This window comes from Cervus canadensis, chromosome 7 (assembly GCF_019320065.1).
Source record: "Cervus canadensis isolate Bull #8, Minnesota chromosome 7, ASM1932006v1, whole genome shotgun sequence".
In the NCBI taxonomy this organism is placed as follows: domain Eukaryota; kingdom Metazoa; phylum Chordata; class Mammalia; order Artiodactyla; family Cervidae; genus Cervus; species Cervus canadensis.
Window position 1 is genome coordinate 84,982,870 of NC_057392.1, and position 16,058 is coordinate 84,998,927.

At 40.6% G+C, this 16,058-nt stretch overlaps 1 protein-coding gene across 2 annotated transcripts in view; it reads left to right on the top strand.

Moving 5' to 3' along the window:
• Positions 1-476: 476 nt before the first annotated feature.
• The window catches only part of C7H3orf33 (chromosome 7 C3orf33 homolog), a 32,669-nt gene continuing 17,087 nt past the window's right edge, over positions 477-16,058 (top strand). For both annotated transcript variants that reach the window (XM_043473937.1, XM_043473936.1), the window contains exons 1-3: positions 477-619; positions 2,221-2,280; positions 5,123-5,270. In XM_043473937.1, the coding sequence (XP_043329872.1) occupies positions 506-619; positions 2,221-2,280; positions 5,123-5,270 (322 nt within the window). In that variant the 5' untranslated portion in view covers positions 477-505. The remainder of the gene's footprint in view (positions 620-2,220; positions 2,281-5,122; positions 5,271-16,058) is intronic.

Genomic DNA, 16,058 nt, shown 5'->3' on the forward strand with positions numbered 1-16,058 from the left:
TCAGCTCCCTACATTTAATCATAGATTTAGAGCATCTGATATTTAGCTTAGGAAGCAACTGTGACAACTCGAAAACACAATTCAAATATAAGGAATACACATTTCAATATATTTGGGAGCAGGTGTAAGAATAGGCTACTTCAAATTTCTTTCTTGTGTGGTACATGCTACCTACACTGCTCTGAGTTAAGCGAGTTGAATGGATCATCTCCCATCAGCATGCTCCGTAATCCTGCAGCTCGCATCCCCGAAAGACAGAGATCTCTTGAGCTGTGGGAAAACCTCGTGTAAATATTGTAGGATCACCGTAAAGACTTATCCTAAAGGGTCGGGAGGACCGCCCGCGGCCCCTTCTTGGTTGCTGAGGACCCGACCCGAAGGTTGGCTCGCGCGGCGCCCCCTCTAGCCGGAGGAGCTTGGATCCCCCCGTCCGCCCGCCCGCGGAGAGCGGCGCCCCCTGTCGTCCAGCAGAGGAGGCGGCGCCGGCTGCCGGGAGGCCGGGAACATGGCGGGGCAGCCTGCGGCCCCGGCCACACCGCCGCCCAGCCGGGACCGAGCAGCGCCCAACGTGGTGGCGCGGATCTCGCAGTGGGCCGACGACCACCTGCGCCTCGTCCGGGTACTGCAGGCCGGGCGGTGGGGGGCGCGGGCCGCGCAGCGCCGGGCTGACGGAGACGCGTCCTGGGGGAGGCCCGGGCAGCGGCGGAGGGCCGCCGGGTCGGGGCAGCGTGTGCGGGGCCGCGGGGGGCGCGCGGCCTGGCGGGGCTGCCTCGGCCCCACCGCTGCCCTGACTGCGCTGGGCCCCGGGATGCCTCCGAGGGGAAGCCGCAGCCCGGCGCGGGCCGCCACCGGGGCCATTGGCGCAGTTGGGGAGGGGCGGGCAGTTTGAAAAGGCGGGGCTTCGCAGGCGACCGGGGGAGAGAAGATTGCGACCAAGACCTGGTGGTGGTTTCTTTCTTTATAACAAAGAGTCAAGGGGGCTGCCTGCTTCGTGGATAGTGTAGGAATTGCTGAAATGGAGGAGCTGGGATAAATGATTTGTTGGGGAAATCTACAGAGCTTTTTGCAAGGTGAAATTGAAAATGCCAGTTAGGCTTCTAAATGGAGATGTGTGAACCTGAAGGTGGTCCTTAGCCTTCTCAGCGTAGCTTAGGTGTTCTAGGCAACTGGATACAGGAGTCATGTCTTAAAGGGAGATCAGAACGGGAATCTGGGAGTGGGCTGCATAAACCTTAAGTATTTAAAGTGTAAATAAACCTTGTCGTATTTAAGAATTTTTATAGAAAACTTCTAGTATTCAAAGCTTGGATGACGTTTTGGAGCGAGTCAGAAAAGCTCCGGAAAAAGCTCTAGGACTGAGACCTGAGAACCTAACATTTAGAATTCGGAGAGTGAAAAGGAGGTCAGCAAAGACTCGGAGGGAACAGACAGAGGGGAAAAGGAATATTAGGAAAACCAAGTGTGCTAGAAGCCAAGTGAAGAGAATGTTTTCAGATGCAAGAATTCTGCTGGGAAGTTGAGTAGGCTCATCAGCTTTGCAAATACTTGGCGGCCAAAATGCCAGGACCACGTCTATTTTTCCTCGCCAGGACTGCAGCTCGGTGCTGAGGCTGAATGAAGCTCTCTCACCAGCATCTCAGCCCTGAGAACAGTGCTACATAAATATAAATGAACGAATTGTATACATATATGTGTGTGTATACATATATGTCTGTGTATGTTTAATCCTTGTTAATTAAACTCCTTTAGATCGATTTCAGTTTAAATGAAACACTTTAAAAAGATCGCTATGATTTTCCCGACTGCCCCATCTGTTTCCCAAGTGCTGTGTTTTATGGTATTGGTAATAAAGTTTTCTACTAAATACTTTAATTCCACTTGCAGACTTAGGGTTATGGAGTTCCTATGGGCCTTGCACAAAAAGTATTAATATTAGACTGATTCATTCAAGGGACTCATGGTTAAAGCAATACAATCAACAGAAAACAGTACAGTATTATGTATATAATTACTGTGTGTACCAGATTGTCTGGGAGAAAAGGGGGAAGATTGATGGGCTGGTGGGCAGTTGGTTTTTTTGGAAGAAGTGGGCCTTTAGTTGAAGGATATGCCTTATTTGAGCAGTTAGGTATAAGGGATGACTTTTTTTCCTGCCTTCTATTTAGTACTTTCAGTATTGTGAATAATAATTAGAATTAATCATAAAATCTCTTTCTGAAGAACATCAGCACTGTAATGGCCGTGGCTGGAGTAATGCTACTTCTAAGAAGTGTTCGACTGGTAAGTTTAAAAATTAAGACATTATGATAAGCACTAGACAGTTAATTTCTCTCACTTCAGATGATTTTTATCTCAACATGGGTATCATTTTGATATTCATATTAGAAGCTTTTAAATAACATTTTAGAACAGTGAATGTACTTTAAGATGTTGGTTTAAAAGTAACACATCCACAGGGTTTTATGGAAAGTAATTGCACAACCTGTCCTCCTATAATGACTTTTCTTGAAGCTTGAAGTAAATAATCACCAAATTTTCATTTCAGATGTTGAAGAATGTCTCAAAAGTGTTTTCTGTAGCGGTTTTAGGTTTAAATTGAAATTGAATTATGTCCGTTTGAACTAAATAATTTATGCTTATGTAGTGTGGTTTCTTCTTTGCCCTTTCAAAAGTATTTTAACAACAGACATTTTGGGAATTTATTTGATAATTCAGGATTTACAAGTACTTTTTAATATACCTGAGTGTTGTCATAGGCTGTCATTTCAGTGTCATGTTATGAACTGGAATAGATACATTGCTCCTGTATATATTTATTTCCTATACTTATCTCTATGTTGTTTTGTATTATCATTGACTACACCTCGTGACCATACTACATCTTTTCCAACTGTTGCCTTTACACCCAGACTCCAATTTGTCTTTTTTTCCTTCTTTTTTTTTTTTTTAATGCCTTGAACTCACTTTTTTTAAGCTGAGATGTAATTGTCCTACAGTGCTGCCTAGGTTTAAGGTGTCCTGTATAATGATTTGACTTACATACCTCAGGAAATGATTACCCCAGTAAGTTCAGTGAACATCCATCATCTCATATAGATACAAAATTAAATAAACAGAAAACAATTTTTTTCCTTGTGATGAGAAGTCTTAGGATTTACTTTCATGTATAACAACTTTCATGTATAACATACAGTAGTGTTACTTATATTACTCATGTTGTACATTACACCCCTAGTATTTATTTATCTTATAACTGGAAGTTTGTACCTTCCAAGTTCTCCCTTCCTCCATCTCCTACCTCTCATAACTGCAAATCTGATCTCTTTTTTTTATGAGTTTGTTTTTGAAGTAAAATTGACCTACAACACTATGTTACTTCCTGTTACACAACAGGATTTGATAGTGATTTGATATTTCTATACATGTCAAAATGATCACCACAGTATGTCACTCTAGAGAGATTCTGCATAATTACTGACTGCATTTCCCATGCTGTACGCTTCCTACCTGTGACTCACCTATTTTATAACTAGTCCCATAAAGACTTTGTAGTGTACTTGCTCAGAGCAGGAATACTTTCCTCCATAATCACATTAATATTTTCACATCTAATAAATTTAACATTTTTGTAGTAATTTCTAAAATCCAGTGAACATTCATATTTATCTCCTGAAAATATACTTTGTAGCTGTTTTTTCTCTCAGTCTAAGTTTCAGTCAAGGATCATGCACTGTATTTAGTTGTCATGTCTCTTTGGTCTCCTTTAATCTAGACTCTTACACCCACTTTAGTTCTTGTCTCTTAAGACACTGTGGTTTTGAAGAGGCCGAGTTAGTCTTAGAGAATCTCCCACAGTCTGGATTTGTGTTTCCTCCGTAGATTTAGTGTGAACAAGAAGGTGATGGAGTATGCTGCTTCCTGTTGTGCTGCATCAGGAGACTCACAGTGTCTGTCTGTCCTAGAACATTGTCACATCTCACACAATTAATAACCTCTTGGCATCATTTAATATCCAGACAATATTAAGCCTTCTTTGATTGTCTCAATGGTGTCTTTAAAAAAAAAAAAAGATGATTTGTTCATAGTAGGATTCTAATGGTCCATATATTGTATTTGTTTGTTATATCTGTCTCATTTATAACAGTCTATACCCCCACTCCCCTTTTATTTCCCCCATAAGCCATTTATTTTTTTAGAATAACCAAGTCATTTATCCCATTATTAATGTTCCATATTCTGGATTTGTCTGCTATAATGTTTTTTCTTGTTTGGAAAAAAATTTTTAAATGTTTAGACCAACTTTACTGTCTTAGGAAGTTGGTTACTAATTTATCCTTCTGCCTGTATGAGGCTCTCACCCAGCCATGCGTGTGAATTAAGCTTGTTTCTATAGTACTGTTGATATGAAAGACACAGGTATAAAATGTTGAGTAACTCCAAGGTGTTAGGTACTTAAATTCCTAATGTTGGCCTTTTTGGAGGGGCATTTTTCCTATGAGATTGAAAAATAAGGGGAAAAACCTTGTTGATTAGTAGTCTAACTTAAATCGCCTCAGTTTTGGCTAGGTTCTCCCAGCAGTTGCTGCTGTTGCTGTTTAGTTGCTAAATTGTGTCCAGTTCTTTGGGACTCCATGGACTATAGCTTGCAAGGCTCCTGTGGCATTTCCCAGGCAAGAATTCTGGAGTGGGTTGCCATTTCCTTCTCCATCTCCCAGAGTACCTGTATGAATAGATGGTGATTTATAGAATGAGATAGTAACTTAACCAGTAAGATAGTAAGCTAGCCAGATTTGTGTAGTGCCAGGCACAGCTGTATACTCACTGCTTCTTGATAAATTGTGTCACATTTTAAGGATGTGAGCATTTTTAAAAGTGAGGAGTCTGTTTAATGTTCTCTATGTAGTAGCCTCAAATAGTAAAATAATGACTAAAGGTTTCTAAATAATGTGCTTATAAACACTTCTGTTAAGTCTTTTAAAATATTAATATAAAATTAAAAACCAAATTAAAAATGTTCAGTGGTTATCATGTCTTCTTTGAAATGTTTAGAGAATATAACATGCTTAATTTTAAAATGAAAATAGTAATAAAATGTTATACTTTTCTCCTTGTAAATCAACAGACATCAAAATTCACACATTCTTCAGATATTCCAGTAGAATTTGTAAGAAAGAATGTTAAACTACGAGGACGACTACGCCGAATAACTGAGAATGGTTTAGAGATTGAACATATTCCCATTACTTTACCTGTTATATCTTCATGGAGAAGTAAGTAAGGTACAAAAATAATAGCACTAAATAACTATTTTAAAGTTCCTTTATTAGAAGTTATTTTTAAAATAGCAAAAAAGAGTCATCTTAATTTTTAATAACTCTCCATTGTCTATGAGAGAAAGTCTAAACTCAACTTAGGCAAGCAAACTATTTATTATTTTATTTTATTTATTTATTTATTTTAATTGGAGGATAATTACTTTACAATATTGTAAAGTATTGCCATATATTCACATGAATCAGCCATGGGTGTACATGTGTTCCCCATCCTGAACCTCCCTCCTACCTCCCTCCCCATCCCATCCCTCAGGGTCATCCCAGTGCACCAGCCCTGAGCACCCTGTCTCATGCATTGAGCACCCTGTCTCATGCGTTGAACCTGGACTGGCGATCTGTTTCACATATGATAATATACATGTTTCAATGCTATTCTTTCAAATCATCCCACCCTCGCCTTCTCCCACAGAGTCCAAAAGTCTGTTCAGTACATCTGTGTCTGTTTTACTGTCTTGCGTATAGGGTCATTGTTACCATCTTTCTAAATTCAATACAGTATTCAGTACAGTATTGAATTGGTGTATTGGTGTTTTTCTTTCTGACTTACTTTACTCTGTATAATAGGCTCCCGTTTCATCTACCTCATTAGAACTGATTCAAATGCATTCTTTTTAATAGCTGAGTAATATTCCATGCAATTAAAAGATGATTGCTCCTTGGAAGGAAATTTATGACTAACCTAGACAGCATATTAAAGAGCAGAGACATTACTTTGCCAGCAAAGGTCCGTCTAGTCAAGGCAATGGTTTTTCCAGTAGTCATGTATGGATGTGAGAGTTGGACTATAAAGAAACCTGAGTGCCAAAGAATTGATGCTTTTGAACTGTGGTGTTGAAGAAGACTCTTGAGAGTCCCTTGGACTGCAAGGAGATCCAACCAGTCCATCCTAAAGGAGATCAGTCCTGGGTGTTCATTGGAAGGACTGATGTTGAAGCTGAAACTCCCAATACTTTGGCCACCTGATGACTCATTTGAAAAGACCTTGATGCTGGGAAAGATTGAAGGCAGGAGGAGAAGGGGATGACAGAGGATGAGATGGTTGGATGGCATCACCAACTCGATGGACATGGGTTTGGGTGGACTCCGGGAGTTGGTGATGGACAGGGAGGTCTGGCGTGCTGTGGTTCATGGGGTCGCAAAGAGTAGGACACGACTCAGTGACTGAACTGAACTGAACTGAATATTCCATTGTGTATATGTACCACAGCTTTCTTATCCATTCATCTGCCGATGGACATCTAGGTTGCTTCCATGTCCTGGCTATCGTAAACAGTGCTGCGATGAACATTGGGGTACACGTGTCTCTTTCAATTCTGGTTTACTCAGTGTGTATGCCCAGAAATGGGATTGCTGGGTCATATGGCAGTTCTATTTCCAGTTTTTTAAGGAATCTCCACACTGTTCTCCAGAGTGGCTGTACTAGTTTGCATTCCCACCAACAGTGTAAGAGGGTTCCTTTTTCTCCACATCCTCTCCAGCATTTATTGTTTGTAGACTTTGTGATAGCAGCCATTCTCACTGGTGTGAGATGGTACCTCATTGAGGTTTTGATTTGCATTTCTCTGATAATGAGTGATGTTGAGCATCTTTTCATGTGTTTGTTAGCCATCTGTATGCCTTCTTTGGAGAAATGTCTGTTTAGTTCTTTGGCCCATTTTTTGATTGGGTCACTTATTTTTCTGGAATTGAGCTGCAGGGGTTGCTTATATATTTTTGAGATTAATTCTTTGTCTGTTGCTTCATTTGCTATTATTTTCTCCCATTCTGAAGACTGTCTTTTCACCTTGCTTATGGTTTCCTTCATTGTGCAAAAGCTTTTAAGTTTAATTAGGTTCTGTTTGTTTATTTTTGCTTTTATTTCGATTACTCTGGGAGATGGGAGGATCCTGCTGTGATTTATGTCAGAGAGTGTTTTGCCTATGTTTTCCTCTAGGAGTTTTATAGTTTCTGGTCTTACATTTAGATCTTTAATCCATTTTGAGTTTATTTTTGTGTATGGTGTTAGAAAGTGTTCTAGTTTCATTCTTTTACAAGTGGTTGACCAGTTTTCCCAGCACCACTTGTTAAAGAGGTTGTCTTTTTTCCATTGTATCTCCTTGCCTCCTTTGTCAAAGATAAGGTGTCCATAGGTTCGTGGTTTTATCTCTGGGCTTTCTATTCTGTTCCATTGATCTATATTTCTGTCTTTATGCCAGTACCATACTGTCTTGATGACTGTGGCTTTGTAGTATAGTCTGAAGTCAGGCAGGTTGATTCCTCCAGGTCCATGCTTCTTTCTCAAGATTGCTTTGGCTATTCGAGTGTTTTTGTATTTCCATACCAATTGTGAAATTCTTTGTTCTAGTTCTGTGAAAAATACCGTTGGTAGCTTGATAGGGATTGCACTGAATCTATAGATTGCTTTGGGTGGTATACTCATTTTCACTGTATTGATTCTTCTGATCCATGAACATGGTATATTTCTCCATCTATCTGTGTCATCTTTGATTTCTTTCAGCAGTGTTTTATAGTTTTCTATATATAGGTCTTTTGTTTTTTTAGGTAGATTTATTCCTAAGTATTTTATTCTTTTCGTTGCAATGGTGAATGGAATTGTTTCCTTAATTTTTCTTTCTGTTTTCTCATTGTTAGTGTATAGGAATGTAAGGGATTTCTGTGTGTTAATTTTTTATCCTGAAACTTTACTATATTCATTGATTAGGTCTAGTAATTTTCTGGTGGAGTCTTTAGGGTTTTCTATGTAGAGGATCATGTCATCTGCAAACAGTAAGAGTGTTACTTCTTTTCCAATCTGGATTCCTTTTATTTCTTTTTCTTCTCCGATTGCTGTGGCTAAAACTTCCAAAACTATGTTGAATAGTAGTGGTGAGAGTGGGCATCCTTGTTTTGTTCCTGACTTTAGGGGAAATGCTTTCAATTTTTTGCCACTGAGGATAATGTTTGCTGTGGATGTGTTATATATGGCTTTTATTATGTTGAGGTATGTTCCTTCTATGCCTGCTTTCTGGAGGGTTTTTATCATAAATGGATGTTGAATTTTGTCAAAGGCTTTCTCTGCATCTATTGAGATAATCATATGGTTTTTATCTTTCAATTTGTTAATGTGGTGTATCACATTGATTTGCAAATATTGAAGAATCCTTGCATCCCTGGGATAAAGCCCACTTGGTTATGATGTATGATCTTTTTAATATGTTGTTGGATTCTGGTTGCTAGAATTTTGCTAAGGATTTTTGCATCTATGTTCATCAGTGATATTGGCCTTTAGTTTTCTTTTTTTGTAGCATCTTTGTCTGGTTTTGGTATTAGGGTGATAGTGGCCTTATAGAATGAATTTGGAAGTTCACTTTCCTCTGCAATTTTCTGGAAGAGTTTGAGTAGGATAGGTGTTAGTGCTTCTCTAAATTTTTGGTAGAATTCAGCTGTGAAGCCATCTGGTCCTGGGCTTTTGTTTGTTGGAAGATTTCTAATTACAGTTTTGATATCTGTGCTTATGATGGGTCTATTAAGATTTTCTGTTTCTTCCTGGTTCAGTTTTGGAAAGTTATACTTTTCTAAGAATTTGTCCATTTCTTCCAAGTTGTCCATTTTATTATCATCTAGTTGCTGTAGCAGTCTCTTATGATCCTTTGTATTTCTGTGTTGTCTGTTGTGATTGCTCCATTTTCATTTCTAATTTTGTTGATTTGATTCTTCTCCCTTTTTTTCTTGATGAGTCTGGCTAATGGTTTGTCTATTTTATTTATCTTCTCAAAGAACCAGCTTTTAGCTTTGTTGATTTTGGCTGTGGCCTCCTTTGTTTCTTTTGCATTTATTTCTCCCCTAATTTTTATGATTTCTTTCCTTCTACTAACCCTGGGGTGCTTCATTTCTTCTTTTTCTAGTTGCTCTAGGTGTAGAGTTAGGTTATTTATTTGATTTTTCTCCTGTTTCTTGAGGTAGGCTTGTATTGCTATGAACCTTCCCCTTAGCACTGCTTTTACTGAATCCCATAGGTTTTGGGTTGTTGTGTTTTCATTTTTATTCATTTCTATGCATATTTTGATTTCTTCTGTGATTTGTTGGTTATTCAGAAGTGTGTTGTTTAGCCTCCATATGTTTGTGTTTTAATAGTTTTTTATCCTGTAGTTTATATTTAATCTTACCGCATTGTGATCAAAAAAGATGCTTGAGATGATTTCAATTTTTTTGAATTTACCCAAGGCTAGATTTATGGCCCAGGATGTGATCTATCCTGGAAAAGGTTCCGTGTGCACTTGAGAAAAAGGTGAAATTCATTGTTTTGGGGTGAAATGTCCTATAGATATAAATTAGGTCTAACTGGTCCATTATATCATTTAAAGTTTGTGTTTCCTTGCTAATTTTCTGTTTAGTTGATCTATCCATAGGTGTGAGTGGGGTATTAAAGTCTCCCACTATTATTGTGTTAATTTCCCCTTTCATACTTGTTAGCATTTGCCTTGCATATTGCGGTGCTCTTATGTTGGGTGCATATATATTTATAATTGTTATATCTTCTTCTTGGATTGATCCTTTGATCATTATGTAGTGTCCTTCTTTGTCTCTTTTCACAGCCTTTATTTCAAAGTATTTTATCTGATATGAGTATTGCGACTCCTGCTTTCTTTTGGTCTCCATTTGCGTGAAATATCTTTTTCCAGCCCTTCACTTTCAGTCTGTATGTGTCTCTTGCTTTGAGGTGGGTCTCTTGTAGACAGCATATATAGGGGTCTTGTTTTTGTATTCATTCAGGCAGTCTTTTGTCTTTTGGTTGGGGCATTCAACCCATTTACACATAAGGTAATTATTGATAAGTATGATCCTGTTGCCATTTACTTTGTTGTATTGGGTTCGAGTTTATACACCCTTTCTGTGTTTTCTGTCTAGAGAAGATCCTTTAGCATTTGTTGAAGAGCTGGTTTGGTGGTGCTGAATTCTCTGAGCTTTTGCTTGTCTGTAAAGCTTTTGAATTCTCCTTCATATTTGAATGAGGTCCTTGCTGGGTACAGTAATCTGGGTTGTAGGTTTTTCTCTTTCATCACTTTAAGTATGTCCTGCCATTCCCTTCTGGCCTGAAGAGTTTCTATTGAAAGATCAGCTGTTACCCTTATGGGGATCCCCTTGTGGGTTAATTGTTGTTTTTCCCTTGCTGCTTTTAATATTTTTTCTTCGTGTTTGATCTTCATTAATTTGATTAATATGTGTCTTTTGGATGAGCTCTTGTTGATTAATGTTCCCTGGAGTCAGGAGTTTTCTGGTGTTCTCAAGTTTTGGATTTAAGCCTCCTGCCTCTGGCTTTCAGTCTTATTCTTACAATAGCCTCAAGACTTCTCCATCCATATAGCACAGATGATAAAACATCTAGGTTAATGGTGAGAAGATTCTCCACAGTGAGGGACACCCAGAGAGGTTCCCAGAGTTTCATGGAGAAGAGAAGAGGAGGGAGGGAGATATAGGTGACCAGGAGGAGAAGACGGGGAATCAAAAGGGGACGGAGCAGTCTGGCCAGTAATCAATTCCCTATTTGCTCTCCACAGTCTGGAACACCCAGAGAGGTTCACGGAGTTCCGTAGCGAAGAGAAGAGGGAGGAAGGAGACAGAGGTGACCAGGAGGAGAGGAGGGGGAATCAAAAGGAGAGAGACAGATCCAGCCAGTGATCAGTTCCCTAAGTGTTCTCCACAGCCTGGAGCACCCAGAGATTCACTGAGTTAAGGAGAGAAGAGAAAGGGGAGCGAGGAGACAGAGGTGACCTGGGGGAGAAAAAGGAGAGTCAGAAGGGAGAGAGCAATCAAGCCAGTCATCACACTCCTAAGTAAAAATGGGTACTGAAGATTGGATTCTTAAAGGTACAAAATTGATAACAAATGCCAAAAAGCAAAGATTAAAAATCTAGAGTAGAGGTTAGACACTCAAAAAATACAGTATTAAAAAGACAAAACAAAATCACAAAAGTTATAAAAATATGTATATATGAAATTTGCTTTAAAAATAGGGTCTTTTTTTTTTTTGCAAGGTAATAGTAGGTTTTAAAAATGAAAATTAAAGGAGTAATAAAAGAACTTAAACATTAAAAAATGATAATAGTAGAATATATCTAGGAATTTCTCTGGAGCTGTTGAGGGCAATGGGGTCAGTTCAGTTTCAGATAGGTCCTTGTTCCAGCTTATACTTCTTCCCAAGGTCTGTAGGTCGCTTCTAATGTAGCCAGTGCTAACGGACAAGGCTTTAATCTGCTGCACCTGTCACTTCCAAAGCAGTTCCCTCTTCTTTGTTTATTTTGGCTTCCCCTGTTTGCAAGTCTCTTCAGTAGCTAACTTCCGCCCTGACACAGGGGGGCTAAGGTGGTCACTTGTTTAGGCCCACGTGTTCAGTCGTGCTGTGTGGAGGGAGGGGCACTGCAGACAAACCTCACTGGCGTGTGTGGGGCGCGCGCGCAGTGCCTGGGCCACACTGGGTTTGCCCCCGCCCACGGCGTGTGTGCTTTCCCGGTCTCCACTGCTCAGGCTCCAGGTTGCTCTGCAGGGAACTGTCTAAAGCAGGCCCTGGGTTGCATGCACTTCCCAGGTCTAAGCCGCTCAAGTTCAGGTTCTCCGGTGCTCCACAAAGGCGCAGACGCAGCTGGGCCAGCGTTTTGTGCCCTGCCCAGGTCCGAGCAGCTCAGGCGGCCAGGTGCTTGGCCAGCACACACTCCCCAGGTGGGCCGTGCGTCTCATCACCTCCCCCCGTCCCCGCCCCTCACCCCCCACCCCATCCCAGCCGCTCGGTTTCCTGGGTTTTTTCCTGGGTGCGCAGTGGGAGCGCCATCTCAGGTGTGCCATGTGTCTCTGTGGAGCTGATGTCTGGCTGCGACCCCTCTGGCGGATGTCTACTGTCCGGGATCCTGGGAAGCCGTGGTTAGCAACTGGGAGCCTGCTCGCAGTTTGGTAGAGGATGCCGTCTTCTGGCTCTGGCTGGCGCCCGCCCGCCTCCCTGCCTCCGCCGGGGCTGGGCCGGTCCACTGCCGGCTAGCTCTCCTCTGGTATTCGCCCAGTGCTCTGCTCTGCGAGCGGCCCAGCAGTGCCTTGGGTTAGAGCTTTTTCTGGGAAAGTTCTCTCTCTCCCTCTGCTCTTTTTTTTTTTCCTCTCTCTGGCTATCCCACGGTTTAAGTTGCTATCTCACGTTAGCTCCCTGAGATTGCCCTCAGGGCATTCAGGCCCAGTCCTCACCCTAAGCAATGCAGCCGGCAGCTCCCTATTCAGCCCCCACTTCCTGGTGGTGGACGCAAGCATCTGGGCTACTTCTCCACTGGGAGTTGCGGTTAGGGGCGTCATCTGTGGGTTTTATTTATTTATGTTTTCCTCCCGGTTATGTTGCCCTCTGAGATTCCAAAACTCCTGACAGCTGATGAGAGGGTTTCCCAGTGTTTGGGAAATTCTCCTCTTTTACAACTCCCTCCCCGGGACGGGTCTCTGTCCCTAACTCTTTTGTCTCTCTTTTTATCTTTTATATTTTGTCCTACCTCCTTTGCGAAGACAATGGATTGCCTTTCTAGATGCCTGGTGTCCTCTGCCAGCATTCAGAAGTTGTTTTGTGGTATTTACTCAGCGTTCAAATGATCTTTCAATGAATTTGTGGGGGAGAAAGTGGTCTCCCTGTCCTATTCCTCCACCATCTTAGGACCACCCCCCACAAACAAACTATTTAATCAGGTTCCAGATTTCTTTTCTTCCTTCCCTCCTTTTTTCACTTAGCTACTCAGGCATTCAAACATTTATTCCACAAATACTGAACACATATTATATTCTAGGTCCTAGCTAACTGTACATGTTGAGTGAAACAAACAAGACCACTCTACACCTTGGAGCTTAAAGTTCAGGTGGAAGATGGGCAACAAAAAAATGAAAAATTGTCCTAAGGGCTATGAAGAAAAGGATCAGGGTGTAGGATGAGCATTACTGCAGCTTCTATGAAGAGGGAATCCACTTATATGGTGGTCAGAGAAGGCCTCCTCAGAGGCCTGGAGAATGGGAAGAAGCTGGCTAGGAAGAACATGTGTGGGGATGAGCCCGGGTCTTTTGGTAAGGCACGTGAAAGCTCATGTGGCTGCAGCATAGGGAAGAAGGGGACAGGAGACACCAAAGAGGTTGGAGAATTGGGCAGAGTCCAGAGCTTGCTGCTACAATCCCCCTTTCTCCCTGCTTCTCAGCAAAGACCACAAACAGCCACACAGACAGACCTTCCTGCTGCTTCCTGGGTTCTCATGCTTGGGCATAGATCTTTGTTCAGAGTGCCTGAGCGTCTGTGGATTCTTTTTGTTTGATTTTTCTCTTTTTCTTTACTACGTGGCATGTGTCATCTTAGTTCCCCAACAAGGGATTGAACCTATACCCCCTCCACTGCAAGCATGGAGTCTTAGCCACTGGACCACCAGGGAAGTCCCAATCTGTGGATTCTTTAGGATCTAGCTCAAACGTCAGCTCTTCTGTGAAGCTCTCCTTAACTCCCAAGCAGAACTGGCCTCTTTCTTTCCTATGCCCCAAGCAATTTATACATACTGCAATTACAGTACTAAAACACATTTTTCTGTAATTAATGTATCTAGGTTTATATCCTTCTATTGAACTGTGAGCCCCAAGTGGGCAGGGAACTTTTCTTATCTAATTATTCACAGTCCCTGGAAAAATAATTTTTAGCCAACAGAGACTTGGCAAAATTGTCAAATGATATAATTGAGTCATATTTAAAGATCTCCTTAATATTATTTTAATGTTTTAAATAAAGTACCTTCTTTACCCTGAGATGAATGACTATCACTGTTCAATTGATATATGGCTATAAAGGAATAAGATTGATTTTTTTTCCCTCAAGCACACCTGACATGATTGATTTTATTTCTTAACAAATCAAGCAGAACTTCCACACTTTGAATGACTATTGTTCCCTAAAGAAAGATTACTTGGGATGTTTATTTGTTGGCCATTTCAGCTCTAAGCATGGTTTATACTTTTCAGTTGTTGTAATAATGCAGTAGTAATTTAAATCTCTCCTGTCGGAAATAGTGATGATTTTTTAGTGCTTAGACAGCAAGGCCATCACTTGTGATTGTCCAGGTGGTACACTGCACAACTCCAGGGCTGGTATCCACCAGGCATCTGTCCTAAAAGGTATGCAATGCCACAGCACTCTAATTGCTATATATACATATTATTATTAATGTATTATTAGTATATACATCAAATAATAATGTTTATCAACTTGGTACAATCAAAAATTTAAAGCTAAAAGGAAACTTCCTTCCCCTACTTATTTTAATATTTTCTATAGAAGTTAAAGGCCATGTATGCAGCCATCTCCCTAACAGTTGATGGAATTAAAGATAGAAAACAGATTCTTTGCTACCCAGTCTATAACTTTGTGTATAGAGTTGCAAAAATGAAAGAAACAGACACACCGACAGATGCTAACCAGTACAAATGTAATGATAGTGTTAGTACTTTTTGTAACTGACATACATTGTTCATTTAAAAAAATATTTATTTATTTGGTTACATCAAGTCTTAGTTGCAGCATGCAGACTCTAGTTGAGGCATGCAGGCTTAGTTTGTCCCACTTAGTCATATGGGATTGTAGTTCCCTGACCAGGGATCAAACCCGTGTCCCCTGCATTGCAAGGCAGCTTCTTACCAGAGAAGTCCCCAAATTGTTCATGTTAAAGAGATCAATTTGCATTTACATTGGTTAAACCTGTTTACCTATAAAACGGTTATTGAATCTAGAAGTTGCTTTCCAAGCACTATTTTGAATGACATAATAAGATGTTAGAGCATAATCTTGTTCATTTAAGAATAGCTATTAATTGAAAGCTCCTTATGTTCCTTTTACTGTTTTTACTACCTGGTCTATAGGATAGAGATGGACTTTTGATTTTTTTGTAAGGAGGGCTAAGATTCAGGCCCCCCAAATTGAGGCCATTCTAACCAGATGGTTGGGCTCAGATAACTACATCAGAGTAGTCTGTGTGGTGTAGTCAAACGTGTTTGGTGTAGAGAGCTTGTGTTCTGTTTCCATTTCAGCCAGTGGTTTCCAGCACTATCAAACAAGAGAATCATAACATTTCCAAGACTCCTTCCTCATGACTGTTCTGTGATAGCCTTTCCTTCCATGATCTGATCTTTGGTGTATGTGATGAGGCAAACACACACAGAGCTGAACATTTTTATGAAGTGAAACTCCTAGAACACTTCATTTCTTCAGTAGATGTTTGCTGAACACCTGCTCTTTTGCTGCAGTTTCAATATACAGTGGCAAACGGATGTGAGCCTACGGTGGTCAGAAAACCTGCAGTCTAGTGATATTATTTCAATGCTTCTCCTGTTCCTAATGGTAAAAAATAGTCTTTTTGATATATGTGATATACCTATCTGATGAAATTGTCCACTGTCATGAACTCATTTATAATATTTATTTATTCAGTCATTTATATTGTTTCTGTTGTGAGGTTGTGGAATCTGAGTTCCCAGACCAGAGACTGAACCCAGGCTTCCATAATGAAAGTGCAGAATCTTAACCACTAAACCACCAGGGAACTTCCTGATTTTTAATATTCTGTAAATCTAGGGGATGAATCAGTTGTTTTGGGATCAAGTACCATCTTTCTAAAAACCTTAGGAATATTAAGTTGTGAAGTTTTCTACCCATCTGATGGAACATAAATGTAACACACTCCTCAGTGGTGGTTTGCATCA